The 18,254-nt window shown below is 45.5% G+C and overlaps 1 protein-coding gene across 17 annotated transcripts in view; it reads right to left on the bottom strand.

The window, feature by feature from the left end:
• Positions 1 to 18,254, bottom strand: part of prrc2b (proline-rich coiled-coil 2B) — a 31,855-nt gene that overhangs the window by 4,746 nt on the left and 8,855 nt on the right. For 3 of the 17 annotated variants that reach the window (XM_066712774.1, XM_066712783.1, XM_066712775.1), the window contains exons 4-30: positions 17,786 to 17,888; positions 17,543 to 17,606; positions 16,856 to 16,999; positions 15,817 to 16,184; positions 15,503 to 15,630; positions 15,151 to 15,311; positions 14,753 to 14,840; positions 13,668 to 13,854; positions 13,022 to 13,391; positions 12,544 to 12,722; positions 12,016 to 12,214; positions 11,707 to 11,926; positions 9,560 to 11,590; positions 9,074 to 9,270; positions 8,603 to 8,718; positions 8,157 to 8,298; positions 7,880 to 7,953; positions 7,012 to 7,200; positions 5,367 to 5,561; positions 5,069 to 5,155; positions 4,876 to 4,974; positions 4,591 to 4,783; positions 4,086 to 4,210; positions 3,754 to 3,881; positions 3,277 to 3,517; positions 2,754 to 2,936; positions 168 to 265 (exon numbers count right to left, since the gene is read on the bottom strand). In XM_066712774.1, coding sequence (XP_066568871.1) covers positions 168 to 265; positions 2,754 to 2,936; positions 3,277 to 3,517; positions 3,754 to 3,881; positions 4,086 to 4,210; positions 4,591 to 4,783; positions 4,876 to 4,974; positions 5,069 to 5,155; positions 5,367 to 5,561; positions 7,012 to 7,200; positions 7,880 to 7,953; positions 8,157 to 8,298; positions 8,603 to 8,718; positions 9,074 to 9,270; positions 9,560 to 11,590; positions 11,707 to 11,926; positions 12,016 to 12,214; positions 12,544 to 12,722; positions 13,022 to 13,391; positions 13,668 to 13,854; positions 14,753 to 14,840; positions 15,151 to 15,311; positions 15,503 to 15,630; positions 15,817 to 16,184; positions 16,856 to 16,999; positions 17,543 to 17,606; positions 17,786 to 17,888 — 6,309 coding nt within the window. The remainder of the gene's footprint in view (positions 1 to 167; positions 266 to 2,753; positions 2,937 to 3,276; positions 3,518 to 3,753; positions 3,882 to 4,085; positions 4,211 to 4,590; positions 4,784 to 4,875; positions 4,975 to 5,068; positions 5,156 to 5,366; positions 5,562 to 7,011; positions 7,201 to 7,879; positions 7,954 to 8,156; positions 8,299 to 8,602; positions 8,719 to 9,073; positions 9,271 to 9,559; positions 11,591 to 11,706; positions 11,927 to 12,015; positions 12,215 to 12,543; positions 12,723 to 13,021; positions 13,392 to 13,667; positions 13,855 to 14,752; positions 14,841 to 15,150; positions 15,312 to 15,502; positions 15,631 to 15,816; positions 16,185 to 16,855; positions 17,000 to 17,542; positions 17,607 to 17,785; positions 17,889 to 18,254) is intronic. The other 14 variants (XR_010819966.1, XM_066712788.1, XM_066712777.1 and 11 more) reach the window with 13 other exon arrangements.

Raw genomic sequence — 18,254 nt, 5'->3', positions numbered from 1 at the left:
TAGAGCAGAGCTACTGAAGCCTTACTTCACTGTGCCTTCCAGCATTTTAAAGACAACCCTATCCGCCTGTGAAACTGCAAAGCATTGCTACATCAGAGACATGCAGACCCTATAAAGACCCTGCCCTGCCAGTCGAGGCAGCAGTAGGCTGATGTGCAAGGGCTCACCTATAGGAGTTGGGGTTTGGGGCAGACGCAGCTGACATGCCAGGAGAATGGTTTGACTTATCTGGAAACTGAAAGCCTTTCATTTCCATCTGAGATGTCTACAAAGGAGAGACCAAAAATTAAAAAAAAAAAAAAAAAAAAAAAAAAGTTCAAAACTGAGAACATCCAACTGAGAGTCCTGGCACTTCAGTAAGGAAAAGTATCATTTTGTCCAAAAATACTTTTTTGTACGTCCTTCAAATATAAATTCCAGAATACAAAATGCATTTCAGAATCATCTTTATATCGCACAAGTCAAAATAAAAACCTGGAGAAATGAAAACATTTATTCATTAAGTGCCTTGCAAAAGCTCCCCCCCCGGAAAGTTCACACACATTGCCGTCCAAGTTTGTAATCATGAAACTTTCAAACAGGACTTATATTTATAATCTACACAATCTACTCCAAACTGATGAAGCAGGAAAAAAAAAAAAAAAAAAAAAAAAAAAAAGCTGATATTCGGTAAATGCGTTTAAAGTTGGAAGATTCTCAATTGCATAAGTATTCAACCCCTTTGTTACGGCAAACGTAATAATTTCAGGTGCAAAGGATTCATTTGAAAGGCTACAAAATGTGTTACGGTCTCCGTCTCTGTGTAATCAAAGTGGTTAAACTTGACTTCAGTGCAAATTAATCCGTTTCTCTAGTTTGAGGCTCAATGATATGACCAATCATGATTACAAAAAAAAAAAAGTATTCGAAACAAGTCAGGGAAAAAGTGGTGGAGAAGCACAAGGATTTCAAAGTCACTGAATACAATGAATACCATCATGAAGAAGTGGAATGTGCTTCACACCACCTAGTGTCTACCCAGATCATGCCAACCCTACAAACTGAGCAGGCGGGCAAGCAGGACACTGGTTAGAGATGCCACACTGAACCCAATCATGACTTTGAAATATTTGCCAAGTTCTATATCTAAGGTTGGAGTCCATGTTCATAAATCAACAATATCCCAGGCCCTACACAAAGCTGGCAAGGAAGCAGCCATTACAGGAAAAGACCCATCTCAAATCTTGGATGGGGTTTGCAACAAAGCATGTGAATGATATTGCAGACATGCAGGTATAAGGTTTTGTGGTCAGATGAGACAAATTTAACCTTTTGGTCTAAATCCAAAGCATTACATCTGGCACAACACAGCACATCATCCAGTCAACACCGCCTCAACTGTCAAGCCTGGTGGTGGTAGCAGCATATTATGGGGATGCTTCTCCTCAGCAGGAAGTGAGAAGCTTATCAGCATTAAGGGGGAAATGAATGGTGCAAAGTACAGGCAAATCCTAAAGAGAAACCTGCTTGAGTCAGCCAAGAACCAATACTGGGTCAAAAAAACAAAAACTCAGCAGGACAATTTTCCCCATGTACAAGGCAAAGTTCAAACTTGAATCCAATAGAAAATGTATGGCGAGACGTATAGATTTCAGTCCATCAACGTTCCTGAACAAACTTGTCGGGACTGGAGTACACCATCCCAGTATGCAAAGCTGATAGAAACCAACATAAACAAAAAACTCACAGCAGTAATTGCTGTGAAGTGCTTCCAACAGGTGCTGACATAGGGTGTGGAATAATCAATTTGGGTTTAAAAAAAAGTTAATTAAAAAAAATATATATATTATTCGTAATTCATCAAACTGGGCAAACTTTAGTTGGGGGTAAAAACTTTTCCAAGGCTGCACCCATCATAGGGGTCTGCACCAATACACTGACAAAATTGGAATTTGCAAAGGAGAGCATTAAGTTAACAATCTTGAATTTTCCAAAGCAACACTAAGTGTTCAAGACTTTGGACTGGAAAGAAAAAAATCTGAACTTTTCAATAACTTTGCTGATGACTAATTTTTGGCAAACCACTTTAACCTACACAATTCAAATTCAGAAACTCTCAGCTGCAAAATAAGAAAACAAGACCATGAAATTGACAAAAAAAAAAAGTTAAGCCTGAAATAGATCTTAAGATACCAGAGGTAAGAGCTATGCCTACCTTGGCAGATCTTCCAGAAATCAAAAACAATTATGCTGAAAGGAAATCTACCCATTTCCAATAAGAGAAAAGTATTTGACCAATGCATACTACCAGCACTCACATGAGACTCCAAAACCCGGTCATTAAAAACAATTAAACAAATTAAACACAAAAGCATGGGTGCCAGAACAAAGGCATATGGCTTTAACCAAGTAAAGATGTTAAAATGGCAATGGGCCGGACGGACACTTCACAAGAACAGTCAGAGATGGACTTGAGGCGCTATAGAACAGAACCCACAGAAGACAGGACGACGAGATCAAAAGCTTTCCTGGTGAAAACTGGAAGAGATTCCATTAACCAAAATAAGCAGAAACAACTGGGGAGGCCTACTTCCAGCAGTGCATTGACAAAGGCTAATGATATAACCGAACAAAAATACTCATACATTGAGAGATCTGGGAGGACAGCCTGAAAAATAAGTTAAAAATTAACTGAACCACAAATCTGCACAGAAGGACAAGACATTATACATTTGTTTGAATAAGAAAATTGATAAAAAAGTGGTGGTACATACATTGAAGTAACTCACCTCCCTACTTGCGGTCATGACAGGGGGCTGGGAGCCGGGGGGGATGATCCTGCGGGGGGCTCCGACGGGGAGGTTCTGGCCCTGCTGGAGCTGGATGGACTGGGGCAGAATCAGGTGTTGCTGGGCAGAACCGTAGCGCAGCTGGGAGCCCGGCATAGGCATGGTCACCTGCACAACACAACGATTTAAACCGGTAAGAATCTGAGCATACGCAAGCAAAACATTTTGCTGCTTCACCTACAGTCTTTGCAATGTTGTCACCATAAGCAGGGCAGTAACTTTGATAAGAAACTAAGTAACGAGAACATTTAAACTTTACACATCGATGTCTAAGTCTCCTGCAGTGCACCTCCATCTGTGCGATTCCTCATTTAGACATTTTTAAAGTTCTACAATGTTCGATAGCTTTATTTCAAAGCCCTATATTTTTAAGGTTGTACATTCTATTCTACTTGAATCAATGATGTTAAATATGAATTATGAGGTCCAGGCCCTTGCAGATGTGCACCTGAATGAGCTGGGAGTCCATGAGCTGCGAGGTTCCCATCCCTGCCGCCTGGTTCATCTGCCCATCGTACACCAGGGTCTGGTTTCCATTCATGGGCTGGTAATGAGAGCCAGACTGCGTCTTCACCATATCGGAGGGCTGCATGCCCGGGAAGGCTGAGTAATGGCCTTTCATAGGAGCTCCTCCAGAAAGGACCATGGCATTGGGCTGGGAGAGGTTTGGATGCATGTACACCTGGGACCTGCAGAGGAAAGGGTACAATCCCATCAGCGATCTGGTTACGGCCTAATTTCAGATAATACTTTCAAAATAAAGGTAAATGGGTACCTATACTCAAGGTAAAAAAATAAAAATAGGGTGGATAGTGTCAAAACTGAAGATTACATTTCTTCACAACCTTATTTACATACATTAGAGCTGCAGAAAAAAAATTTTTTTACAAATCAATGCAATGAAAAACAAAGGACGTATCCAGACCTGAAGGATGGGATGGAGTTGTACATCTCCTGGGACTGGGAGACAGGCAGCCCCCCGCGGAGCCCCAGCTGCGCCTGGGCCTGGAGAGACGTGTGCAGGGAGATGGGGATCTGTTGGGCCGCGGCCGCCTGTAAACACAGGCAAGGAACAATTACACATCGTGGCATGGAGACGGGCCCATCGACATCGAGACCATTGCGATTACTCCCCACACAACTGCAGACGGCCACACTGCACCGAAGGCGCCGCAGATCAGTTAATGGCAAGACTCGGCAAGTGGACGAGTCACACAGATGCAAGATTGAGTACTAGTATGTACGAGATGAAATTACCGAAGCAAACTGCGCCTCCCGCCCTACCTGCTGGTAGCTCTGCTGCTGAGGCATGGTGGGAGGAACGAGGCGGGGCTGGCTGGGAAAGACGTGCCCATCCAGGTAGAGAGGTGGAATATGGCTGCCTGGGGGAAACAATTAAGAGGGGAATCAGTTAAAACAAGTGTTATCACAATGTTTTGCCAAGAGATGATGCATCTTTCCATTCAGGACTATACAGTTCCTATTTCAAAACGGGTTTATTGGCAAACTAAAGCAGAGAGCACAGCAAGTCACATGACTTCAGTCCCACTTTCCATTTTGTATAACAGGCTACCATAACTGGTTTGATATAGAACACGACTAGTTAATCTCGCACAGGAAGCTCAAAGCACTACTATCCTCCAGAAGTATATATTCAATGGTGTAATGAAAAATTCAAAAATAATAGATCGAATCTCAAGGACCACGATTCTCCACAGATGCATTTATTGCGACTGAAGCCAATGAATGAAAGTAATCCTACCTTGCATCGAGACTGAAGGTGCCACAGAAGCCACCGGCATGGGAGGCATGGACACCCCCCCGAAGGAGCTGTAGCTGACCCCGCTGGAGGAGCCCACGCTGCAGGGGGGCTGGGTGCCGGAGCCTGCCGCCCCCGGGGAGCCCTGCTCGGGTAGAGACTGTGAGTTCTCCCAGGCCTTGCGCGCCGACTCCATCTACAGAGAAAACAGACGGGTGTGAGTACTGCACGACTCCGGACACCACCGACGGGCAACACCGCGCCACGCGAGCGAGCTGGGCCAGGTACCTTGAGGGTGAGGTCGGCACTGGGGAAGGAGATAGGGTTGAGGTTGATGCCCTGCTGCAGGTCTCTGCGCAGCATGGGGATTGCCTGAGTGAGAGCAGCCTGCGAGAGGAAGGGGAGGAGACGTTACAAACGGCCCATTTATACAGCGGTTTTCTGAAGTACCAGAATATTTTTAGATTTATTTTGTACTTACATTACTAGCCAAAGCATCCTGCAACTTAGTCACTGGGTTTGAGACGGGAACAGGGGTGGATCCAGGAGGGAGGCTGAAGTCAGAGTCCTAACAAAAGAAAAAACATCTCAGTGAGGACAACTAGTGGATATCAGTTCCATTTCAAATGACAACCTTATTATAGAAATGAGGGGATTCAATAAATCCATCTTGTTACTGGGGCAGTGACCATAACTGTATAGCACCTACACACAATAAAAAAAAAAAAAAAAGCCTCTCTCTGTATAGGGAAAAGAAAACCACCCATCCTTGCGTTTACCTTTGCACTGACCCCAAACTCGATGGGTGGGACTGGGATCACATTCTCCACGTGAATATCCACTCCGTTCACGGGCTGCATGTTTCCCTCCAGCCTCTCGATGCCCTCGGAGCCCTTCCTGTGTTTGAGGGATCGCTCGTTCCCGATGGGGCCGGGCTTGTGCTCTTTGCTCTGTTCTGGAGTGGCATCTGAATCCTGGAGAGAGGACAGAAGAAAGGAGATGGGGATCCTCACTGTTGGCAGACAATTCTGGAACAACAGCATTCGCAAGACTAAAATAAATGCAACACTAGAAGCGCCACGGTTTCACTCATACCTAGTAGCGCCAGATTGGTTTACATTAATGTATAAATGAAAGAACCAATATACTATACGTTGAAAATCTAACAAATGGAAAACCCCTTTAACAGTTAATTTTACAGTTTTATAAACAAACACATGGAAGATGGGGTGTAAATATTTCATACATGAAAACTAACATTTCAAAAATGCAAACAATTAAGAATTTTATATAGATTCAAAATGCACAGTGCACAACTTAGACGTAGATTTTAGAACTTGGTTTTGTACACATTTTGCAGTTCACAGACGTGTTCTAGACACGTGTGGTTCAGACACATCTCGGGTGGATGCCACTTCTTCAGAGTGGGATTTATTTTTCGGATGAGTTGTGCAGCAATTTCAGACGTGCCTCTTGGAAAATGTCTGTGAGAGACTCGGTTGTTTACAATAGTTGGGAATTACATATATATTCGCGAGAGAATTTAATGATCAATTGATTACACCTGTGTCGTACCACAGTTGAAGACAAACTTTAGAGGTGTAAATTGAGAGCTATATGAAAGCGCAAAGTAAATAGACAACAGGCTGATCCAAAAACGATTTAGTCAATCTAATCACATTTGATGCAGTAATAAACAGTATATAAGGAAAACACGCTGGTGTGCAGATCCATTTTATAAACAGAATACGTTAAAAGGTCAGTTTGGAGATAAGGCAGACTCACTTGACACTGATTAAACTACACGTCTCAAATTCCATACGCACATGTAACCCATATTTCTAGGAAAAGTCACAAACCTACAATCCTTGAACTGTCACAATATCAGAAAACTAATTGAACGAAAAGGGAACAACTGACCAGCTTGGCGGTTCTAATGTTAAGCTACACAGGAAATTAAAACTGTGATCAAGTTCTCTGAGAGCTTATGGGGGATCCTTTAAGAAACTTCCATATACAAGGAGAAAGAGGGGGAAAAAAAAAAAAAAAAAAAAAAAAAAAAAAAAACAAAAAAAAAAAAAAAACTAGTTGCAACCGACTGCCTCTGGATCCAAAGAGTTTCTGCTTCTTCGCTCTGATAAGCACTCCTAGTGTCTACCTGTTTGAAGCATTCCACTATTCTCTTCCTGAGGTTCAATTAGTTCTTTCTGGGCCATTCTACAATTTCTCCCCATTTACAGGATTTACTTCAGCTCCAAATAAGTATGCCTCTCAGCCTTGCCCAAAAACTCAGGGGTCGAGTTTGAACAGGTGTGTTTGCCCTGCGTTTGTCACCAATCTTCTAGGGTGGATGTGGCCAGACTGAGATTGGTGACATAGGCATGAAGCTAGGAGAAGCAGGACAGGTAGGGGGGCCAGCCGCACCTTCTTCTCCATGTGCTTGGGAGGGAGGTCTTTGAGCCCGTCTGGTTTTGGTTCTGCTGGGGTTGACCCGTTGATTTCCTCAGGCTTGAGGGTGCCATAAGGGGAACTTCTTTGGGAGGAGTTGGCAGAGGACCCCTGAGACTCAGCACTCAGGTCAATCCCACTGTCAGTCTGACTCCCTTTAAACACCTGGGAATAGACACAAAACACAAAGGTGTTTCATACTCCAATTTAGATGGCAAGATCTAACCTATTTTTGTTTGCTGCTTTCTTGTAAAAATAAATAAATGCAAATTTCAGTAAAATTGGTTTAAAAAAAATTGGATTTTGGCCATTTATGAAATTTTCATTGATTAAGTCCCATGTCCGTTTTGGCAGCTTATCCAGGTTGGGGCAACACCAGCATGCTGAGTCTCAAGAGGATATCCCGTCACTGAAAGCGCCAATCCATCCAAGGCAATCGGTTGATTAAAAATGATAGGAGAGCACCTCAACCCTACAGACATGCAGGATTTTAATCGGCCTCGAATTGCTCTTTGTAGATATTCATCTAGCTGGAGAAAATGCCATCAGGAGATCCAAACAGTACGCTCGTGTACTTTTGGATCAAAAAACGCATCAAATGCACCCAAAACACACTGCCTCGCTGGATCGCACTTTCACTTCAAGTGCAATGAGGTGGGTCTGTATTATGCAGTGGGAATCCTAGCCTTACCTCACATCTCAGTCATGTTGAGATACTAGTGAAACCAAAACGTTATGTTCAACGTTTTAAGTTTCATTTAGGTGGAATACAAGAATTCCATCTGTCCATCTTTTTCAAAACTCTACATGGGAGGGGGGGAAACCTGGAACTTAAGCAGCATACCTCGTTTGTTTCAGTCCCTGTAAAGGACACTGGCTTGGTCCAGGAATCTCCGGCAGTGGACTGAACAGACAGAGCTAGGAAATGGAAAGAAGAATTAAGAACCCAGAAGAAACCTAACTAGTTAAGAGTCTTCTCAACCCTCCCCCTGCAAAAAAAATTTAATTTACAATTTGCATTTAGGATAAACTGTAGCATTGCCTTTGTCGTCATTTTGTTTTTTGAACTTCAAGCACCGCAGGCAGTATTCGTATTCTGGGATATGAAAGTAGCTTCAAACCTGTGCTGCTGTTCTCCCAGATCTCCGTGCCCAGGTTGCTGGTGGAGAGGCCCTCTTCTGGCTGGTCCATTGAAATGCTGCCCTGCTTCTTTGCAAAGCGGGGAGGGATCTTGGAGGCAATCACACGGTTTTTCACTGGCACCTGGGGGACAGTTGAAAGACTTCAGTATCACGGCCCCTGCTTTTCATCATTTTTAGCAAGATTTTTTTTACTCAAGCCATACTCAAGCCAAGAAACATCCTGAAGTACTACAATTTCTCCCATGGATAATACTCTCATTCGGACAGCACAATGCCCTCCTCCCCTCACCAAAACCCCTATTACAGGCACAAATCTTGACTTCCTTAGTCAAGTATTTCAATTTCAATTTTGCATTCAAATGCATTTGAATGTGTTCGAATATGACCATTTGAGCAACCATATACTAAAAACCGTGCCAACCTACCGGTGCCCCCTGCTCTTTCTTCCTGCGTTCCTCTTCCTGCTGGCGGCGTTGTTTCTTGGACAAGATCTCTGTGAAGCCCTCACCACTGGGCACTGCAACTCCTTGTTCATTTTCCACTGGCAGAGGGAAAGTAAAACCAGCAATGCATCTTGAAACAATGACATTCCTGAGAAGCTCCACAGAAACTACACTGAACAAGAGCGCAATGAAACTGCGACTCCTTCCGAGAGCCACAGTCTGCCTTTCATGAGAACCTGTATAAACAAAACTGCACTGCTTTAACTGTAGCTCTTCAATTTCCCTGGCAAGGCATTACAACTGGGACCTCCTCCTGAGCTCCTCTTGAATACGCAATATTTGGATTATCACAGATGGTTTTGCTGAAAGCAGAACATTTCAGATGCTGACTGACGTGCTTGGCTACCATTATACAAACGCTCCTCTGAAGGTTCAGCTCATGTCAATACTCACTTGGATAACTATTTAGGTCGTACTGAGACAAGGGTTCGGCCTTTTCACTTTTTGAGATCCCCGGCTTCAGCTCCTTTTCGGGCTTCTTGTTGGAAGGCTCCGAGGCACTATTCTGCGAGACATCTTCAGTCCTGACAGATTTATCCACACTGTACACAGAACCAGAGTTCAATCCGGAGGCAGCTTCTTCCGAAACCCTGTTAAAACAATGATTTCAGGAAATCAACATCCACCAGAATTTTCAAGGAATTCTTAAACACGATTTAAAGGTTATAAACCTACAGGGTGGCCTTTCTGTGAATATCTGTATGTTCTTATGCTGAAACAAAAAGAGCTGCTTAAGATGCAACTGGGTTTTAAACCATTTCAATTAGATATTCACTGGGGGAAAATGGATGGGATGAGAATGGAAACAAGGTTGTTTCTATCTGAATGGAGCAGTGCAATGATTTAAAAAAAAAAAAAAATACAGGCTGCTCCACTGACCTTTTACTGTTGGGAGACACTCCACTCTGCCAGCTCTCATTCCTGGACTGGGTCTCTATTGACTGGGACATTTTGTCACCCAGGCCTGTTGGGTCCCCCTTTCGGTGCTGTCTTTCCACCAAGGGCCTCTGGCTGGAGAAACTGCGTTTAGAGAGCTCTCTCTTCTCCCCAGCACCTGCCTCACCATGGCCAGACTCAGAGGGCATCTCGCTCCGAATGAGTCCCAGACGCTTCTCCCTCCTGTCATTGAAGTCGCTGCTCTCTGAGGCTGTCTCCCAGTCATCGTTGGCCTGGTCCTGGTATGAAAGCTCACGGGTCCTAGTTCCAGAGTGAAGGGGGGCCCCATTCTCCTCACCCTTCGGCCTGCTCAGCCAGGAGTTTGAGAAGTCCCCGTTGATTTGCTCCTCGCTGTTCCACTGCGTGCCCACCTGCGTTTCCTGCCTCAGACGTCTGAACCGTGGTGGCTTGTCCTGGCGTGGCGGGCGTCGGCGTCTAAGGGGTCTGTTGTCGGGATTGTCCCCATCTATATAGTAATCTTCTCCACGATCTTCAAAGCCATTCTCCGCGAAAGTCCCGGTGTATTTCTGGGCATACTTCAGGGGTTCTCTTTCTTGTGGTCTTCTGGAGAAAGTCTCCGTTCCAGGGCCATACCCATTTTCTTGGACAGGACCACCTGCAAACTGCCCACCCCTGCCTCTCCAAGTTGCTGTTTCCCTGGATGCAAATCCTCGTCCATACCCGGTGTTGGTAAGCCGAGGAGGCAGAGCACGACCGAAACCTCTCGAGGACTTGGGCTTCTCCCTGGACTCACTGCCGCTGCCCTGCTCATCGGTGTAGACCTTGTTAGATCTCCAGGAATCCTTGCTGTCGACCTTCCGGACGTTTCCAGAATCAGAATAGACCACATCACCGCTGTTTTCTGAGCCCTTCTGTCTGCGCCGTTTGGGCAGCTCCTCATACTCCGAGGTCTCGCTCAGGGTCTCGCTGACATTACGCCGACGTGGCTTTCCCCTCTGGATATCATCCGGCTTGGTGAACTCGCGTAGGTTGCGGCCTCTACTGACCCTCTGCCCGTTGTAGCCTCCCCTCGAGTTTTCACCTCGGCCGCCTCTGCCTCCTCGAGCGCTAAACTCTCTGAACCCTCTGCCCCGGCCACGCCCTGCTCCCCGCACCCCTCCGAATGCCTGCTCCTCATCGATGAAGATCCAGTTGTTTCGGCGCGGAGCAGGAGGATCACCGGCATCTCTGGCTTCTCTTGGCTGGGACTTGCTCTCCCAACAGTTCTCTTTCTGCTCATCATCAGCAGAGCTTTCAGGAGACTTCTCTGCCATGGAAGGTGGAGGGTACTTGTCTTCAGGGGTTACCAGTGCAGTGGAAACTGAATATTTGGTACTCAGAGGTAGACACAAGTCCTTTTTCAGATCATAGCAATTAGAAGGGACTTCTTTGTCTTTGAATTTATAGGGGGCGGGTTTCTCTTCAATCTCAGCTTTAGGCTTTTCGTTTTCCTTATCCTCCACCTTTAGGGCCTTTAGCACAGGTTTCTTAATGGGGCCGGTTCTCCGCGTCAGGGTTCTCCCCGTTGACTCTTGAGGCTGACTGCTGCTGGTATTGGAGCCTGAGTCAGACCATTGCGAGGAAGGCCCACTGTCTTTCTTCTGAAGGCCGTCATTCCTCCAGAAATCGGCCCCAAAACTCTTCTCCTTCCCCGCGGTATCAAACCCTTCATCTCTAGATTCCAAACCATCTTTGTGATGCCTATACCCAAGCTCCTTGGACTCACTCTGTCGCTCGGTCTTCAGGTACTCAGAGTCTCCTGAATGGGAACGGTTTTGGTTGGAGGGGGCGACTGCTTCGTGCTGTCTGCCTTCTTGATCATGTCCTGCCTTCTTGTGGGACGAACTGAAAACCCCGTCCGGCTTCCTGCTCTGGCGATATCCTGGATGAGAGAGATCTTCAGAGGGAATTTCACCATATTCCTCCACTCGTTCCTCATAAGTGTCTTGCTGGGAGCAAGTTCTCTCACTCCTGCTAAAAAGAGAAAAGGCAAGATTTTAACAAATACACAACCTGTAAAATTTGGGAAAATGTTCATACAAAAACCACTTCACGTCAACATTTGACAACATGGAAACTAAATTACAGACCTCTCGTCAGCTCGGCTCATCTCCCTGTTCTCGTGCTGTCTCTGGTAAGGGGGTGTGAAGCTGCGGGCTGGGGCAGGGGGGTAGCTATCCTGACCCCAGGGCGGGTAGGGCTCGGTAGAGGGAGCTCTCCTCTCCTGCAGCATGGCAGGGTGGCAGCTCTCGTCTGAGGCCGAGCCTGGGCTGTGAAGGTGTTCCTGCTGCATCATGGGCTTCATCATTCCTAAACATTAAGAAGACACTGTTGAAGTGGGCAAGACCGTGGCAGGGGCAGGAGGAATACGGGAGGTTGATTGTACTCAGTAAAGGTACCTGTCGAGTGGACAGGGGGTGGGTAGTAGTCTACGGGGGAGCGACCCTGTGCCATACGGGGATCCATGTAAGGAGGCATCATCATCCAGCGAGGGTCGAACCCCAGCACATGCGGGGGGTAGTAACTTCGCTGAGGGTGTGCTGTCCCAGACTGGGGAGGGTGTCCCTGCTGCCAGTGCTGCATTTTATACACCTGCTCCTGGAAACGAAAAAAGCACACATCAAATCAAAGGCACCTTTACAAACGGACAAACACACTGAATGGCCAGGAAATGTACATGACGGCACTAAAGGTTTTCTAAACACATCACTAGACTATGTAAAAATGTGAATGAGGAATTCAAGAAAACTATATTTAAAGTATTTGGAAGCCTGCATCAGAGGAAATATTGGATTCTGGGTGCGATTTAAATCATGTCCCAAAATTATTCTGAAAGACTGCCTTTTCTACATCCAGGTTGATTCCACTACCCTTCCATCAGAGGAGATGGAAGGAATTAAGAAATTACAGATCTTATTAACCATCACCTGCTGGTGTTGCTGCTGCTTTTGGAAGCGAGGAGGGAGCGTCTTCTGATACTTTCCATAATCGGGAAGGGGAGAAGTGGGTTCTGGGCCATCATCTTCACTGCGATAATTTGATCCCGGCACCTCATCTTCGGGGTAATCCTGGCTGGAATAATGGTCCGAAGGGACTTCTATTGTTTCTATAAAACCAGAAGGAAACGAGAATAAATCACGGGGTCGTCTTAAACCAAGCAACTCAGACAGTCTACTGGTCTTAGTCTGAAGTGATCTACTCAGATAAGATGGCTGCATTTTGTTCAAGCCCGCCTTCATCACAAAGCTATATTACCCATGACCTACAAATAGACTGATTCTGAAAGGTTAGAAGCTTTGTGTAATGCTCAATAATTTGTGAAAGCATGTCTCCTGTGAATAAACACCTTTTACCTGAAGATCACAGCAAAGAAGTATTTCAATAAGAGGTGGCACAGAACTGTACCTTTAGTTCCGTACTGCCAGTTCTCTTGGCTGAGTTTGGAGTCCTTGCTGGGCGACGGAGGCTCCTGCACACCTTTGAAGTCCAGGTCCTTCAGAGAGCCCTCGGTTTTCGTTTTGTCAGTCTTGCCAAACTTCTCGTCCAGCTTCTTGAGTTTCTCAGCACAGGCTGCCAGCCGCTCCTCGCGAGCACGCCTCTCTTCCTCCTCACGCCGGCGCCGTGCTCGCTCCACTGCCTCAGAGATCTCCGGGGACACGAATTTGCCACGAGGGACCGGTCTCTCCTCCTTCTCCTCGACAGACTCCCGCCGCCGCACACTGGGAGGGGCCTTCTGTTGGACCTGTGCACAACCAATCAGCTCAGCCTCAGTCAACTGAGTAAAAAATTGTTTAGTGTTTAGCCGCCTCTTTTAACTAATTCACAACAGTGTTGGATCAAGTTTCCATGATTAATACATCTGAAATCACTGAGTATAGACAAGTTAAGTAATAAATAGTCCAACTTTACTGTAAAAGGGTTTAAGATTAAATCCTTTACAGAATTTTAGAATAGAATTTCACTATAAATGTATTCACTGGAAATTGTATCAATTTGTATTTCTTCTGTTGCATTAAGACAAATCTTTCTTGTGGATTTTGGGCAAAATTACCTGAGTCTCAGCAGGGCCGACCCAGCCGTTGGCCTTCCTCGGTGGTTGGGGCTCCTGGAACCTGTGGGGCCCCCTGGCTGCCAACGGATCAATCCACCCAGCTTCTTCCTCCGGTAGGTCTCTGCTGTACACACCCTCCCCTGAGCTGAGAGATGACTGACGATCTCGCCTGTACTCCCATTCAACCCTTTAATAAGACACCACACACTATAAATTAGAACACATCTATGTAGTAGGAAAGAACAGACCAGGAAAGAGGCAGGTCGATTCATCACGAAGACCAGGCATTGTTAAGTTAAGGGCAGGCAACATGTGAATCTATTGTTGCCCCAGTGGTCTGAACTCTATTAACTCCAGTTGCACACATTATGAACAGCTTTTGGTCAATCTTGTGTTCCATACCAGCAAAGCTGAAATTAATCCTCTCGCTGGCGCGGCCTTTGGGATGCGACTTTTTCAAGCACGTACTGGGGAACTATAGAAATGAGAAGCTATTCAAGAAGGATATTAAAGTTGTATAGATGGGTCACTAACCCTTGCATTATGCATTTGCAGAGGACAAGATACATTGGCAATCAGTGTCTGCATTACAAGGGTTTTCTATAAGCATTAAAACTGATTCCTTACAGTTCTGGGAGTTATATTTGGCGATTATTTTTGTAAATCTATAGTTCTGCAAAATGATTGAACATCCAGGAAAACAGGATTCTCAATATTACTTTAAAAAATGAATACCTAAATCATGCATTACATTATAAAGGGCTCAAAAAATCACATGCATCTTTATCTATCTCGAAGCACAGTGGTTATTGGTTTACCTTTTAGGAACAGACTGTCTCAAAGGTTGGAATATAACCAAGAATTGAACTACAGAGAGACTGACAGGATTCAAGGCAACCATTTGAAAGTTCCTAGATAATTGAGTGTTTCCTGTCATTTCTCAAAATAGCTTCATGGAAGTCTGGAGGAAAGGAGTTTTGTAAATCCCCCCCCCCCCCTAAAAAAATCAGACATCAGCAAGAATACATCTTTTAACACAAAAATAAAACATTTCAACACCACACTGCTGCATAACCAAGACCAACCATTTGTTCTTCTTTTCTCCAGATGCATGTTCGTCTTCATCATCGCTGAACTTCAACTTCTCACTGTAATCTACTTCCTCGTGGAGACCTGCAAAGGATGTCATTTTTAATTTGAACCCTTTTAAGAACGCTAATTAAACAATTTCACTGTACCTTTCCTCACTTTTAACAAAACCAAATGCAGAAAACCTTATTTGTTTAGTAACCTTAAACTAAATTTGCATAAATAATCTGGCCCTGGGTACTGCAGTTATAGGGAAAGATATGCACCAATACATTTAATATAGCGACTGATTCCCAGCTACCCAGCTTTGAATCAGCTACTTTCAGGACATGACTGGCCTTTGATTAAATTGGGTTTTGCCTCCCATTCGAGGGTGTCAGAAAGGAGCACACACCTGCCCAGCCATCGTCACAGTCATTGTCCAGCTCATCCAGGTCCTTCAAATCCTCGGGGTTGATGATTGCGGGTCTTGGGGCCCGATCCCCAGGGCGCCTGATTGGCCTTGATGAGCGTCCAGGCCCACGGGCAAATCGGTTCTCTCTCCTGAGCTCACCGCTGCGGGAGAAGGAAGACGAGAAACAATAAAAAAAAAAACTGCCAACATCCTCCTACAGTCATAATTACAAACCACAACACTCCAACAGCGATCAGTCATTTAAGAAGTCCCAATTACCTCACAGCTTGTTGGTAAGAGTTTTTTTGGCATTTCAATTCTATATAGAATAACGTTTAAGGAAGTCTCTTACTTGACAGGCTCGGACGGCTGGAACTGTGGTTTGAAGGTGGGCCGAGCCTCGAAGCGGACCGGAGCAGCAACGGAAGGGGGGCCGTGCTCAGAGGAAACTGTTGAATCGCGAGACTCTTTGGGACACATCTGAAACAAAACACAAACTACTTTAGAACATGTTCTTAAGAAATTCAACCCAAACAAAAACATTAGCTAAACAAAAGATAAACCATTCAGTAGCCCAAGGACCCATGAGGTTGCTGCACTCACATACTATAAGCACTACAGCAGCGGAAGGCCATGTAATGGAAATTATTATGCAGAGGTACTTACGAAAGCAGGCAGCATGTCATGGTAGGTCGTGGTCGGGTGGTGCTGCTGTGCCAGGTAGGGAGGGGCTGGCGTCGTCCCCCGGCGGATGGGCTGCGCGGGGCGGAGGGAAGGCTCCTTGGTTTCGGGGGCTGGTGGGGCTGTGGCAGTGATGGTGGCGGCAATGGTGGTGGTGGCGGCGATGGCAGCGGTGGCAGGAGGGGCAGCAGCAGCAATGGCGGCAGAGGAAGTGGAGGAAGAGGAGGTGGAAGAGATGGGGGGCGCCACCTCACCTGGGCCGCTGCTCTTCCCTTCGGGCTCAGAAGAGAGAGCAGCCGCCGAGGTCACAGGGTGCAGATTCCTCCCGCCACCCTCCCTCCAGCTCGTCACATCTGAAGAACAACATACACCAGAAGCACGGTCAGCACACGGACCAGCACAGGGCCGACACGTACTGGTCTCAAAGACAACAGTCTGGAGCAGCTCCGTCAGCAAACATGTTCAGCTAAACGAGATGTTATTTAAAGAATCTAACTGTGCTGAGGAGATTGTCATCAGACGAGCAACGGATACCTGAGGAACTGATTCCCAGCTGGATTCTTAGATACATTACTTCTTTAAGTATCATTTATAAATCGTGGAATAGAGGAGTTTATTTATATATAAATTAGAGTTTGCATTTGGAGTTTTAAGCTAGACACTTTATTCCATTTAATCACAGAAAACAAAAACCTTCAACCTTAAAAATAATAAAGATCAAATAAAGTTTTTAAATTTGCTGAATGACATTTTCAACCGCAACAGAAATCTCCCTGCTATAAAAGGCCTAGATCAGGAATAAACAACTCCTAACCAAAAAAAGATCTCTGTACCCTAAAGCAGTAACCTATCCCTTCAGGACTTAACGTTCCCCATTAAACCTACAGGGCTCTGGCTCTCCAGGGCAAGAGGAATCACGCTTCTTGCACTGGTTATGGTACTGGGGAAACTATACAAGACATGAGAAAAGGCCTGCAGGGATTAATCACAGGATGAATCAGCACAAGCGCAGGAGGAGACGTACTCTGCGGGCGGAGGCTTGGTCCGGGCCCATACGACAGATCGAAGACGCTTCTTTCCTTGCCAGCCTTGTCCTGTTCTCCAGCTGCCTTCAGCGTCGGAAATTCCTCGTGAGAGAAGGGCTGCAGTCGGTTTGAGGCCTTTAAACCTGCAACACGGTGGTGGGGGGGGGGGGGGGGACACAAAAGAGGGATGAACTCTGTGACATAGAGCCCTAAAGATAAACTGTGTGCTGCAGACATCATGAATAAAGAGGGAATGTCAGCCACAAAGTACAGAACTGATAACTGAATTGAACTAGTTTTTCCAACGAAGACATTAATGAGCATCAACAAGTCACTATTTCGTGATCACCATTATACGGTAACCCTAAACACCAGAAACAAACTGCCCACGTTTTATTTCAATTTACATGATTAGGTATTTTGGTATACGTCAAAAATAGAGGATCTTTAGCCGATTGCTTCAAAAGGTCAGATAAACCTACATGTTCACTTCCGGGTCAAAACTGAATCTCTCCTGTGTATTGGGGAAGTGTCACTGGACAATGTTGATGCAATGCAGATTTTTTCCCCTCTTCTCTCCTCCAAATAAACATTTGTACTTCATTATAAAAACAGTTATATGTCTCCCTGTCTGACTTCAACAACAAAGACCCCCCGCAACAGTAGGGCAGCATTGATCTACTCACCACCTTGTTCTACTGCCTTTCCATTCAGCTGGGCCCATTGTTTTGGTCCACCTGTATTTGTGTTCTGAAAGCAGGGGAAATGGGAATAGTCAGTGTAATGTGGTCAAATGGCCATCCACCTCCAGACTGCCCAACATCTGTTCAAATGCGTTACTACTCTGCTATGTGGGGAACAAAGGATGTGAAAAAGGGAGACAACTCAGAAGGAACCACGAATGTGATTCATCCTCCATTCATACCCACCTCCTGGCTGGCTGCTGGTGTCTGTTTCTGAAGATTGGAGACAGATTTCTGCAAAGCCGGCTGCGGCTGCGACTCCTGCTGCTGTATTATTGATGCAGTAGAACTGAGGGAGAAAGGAGTCAAATTCCCCGTCAGACACAAACATTGCAATTTAATTAAAATAAACAAACACACACAAAAAAAAAAAAAACAGGACAATTTTCTTCGATTAGTTTCTTTAAAACAGATGTATTTGGTATTCTTCAATTAAAATAAGGCGATCTAATCACAGCCTCCTATAGACTCCTACACTAGCCCACACACCAGCACTCGGTGATCAATCGCATGCCGAGCACTACACCCACATGCCTCTCAGTGCCACGGTTTCACACACAATCACTGCAATTCCACTCCAGAATTGGTCTGCTGGCATCAAGGTCAATATTCTCCTATTTACCCCAGCACAAAGCACACTGCGCACAGGAAGGAC

This window comes from Amia ocellicauda, chromosome 9, assembly GCF_036373705.1.
Source record: "Amia ocellicauda isolate fAmiCal2 chromosome 9, fAmiCal2.hap1, whole genome shotgun sequence".
In the NCBI taxonomy this organism is placed as follows: Eukaryota; Metazoa; Chordata; class Actinopteri; order Amiiformes; family Amiidae; genus Amia; species Amia ocellicauda.
The sequence above is the reverse complement of the archived record's forward strand: the minus strand, read 5'-3'. Positions and strand labels throughout refer to the sequence as shown.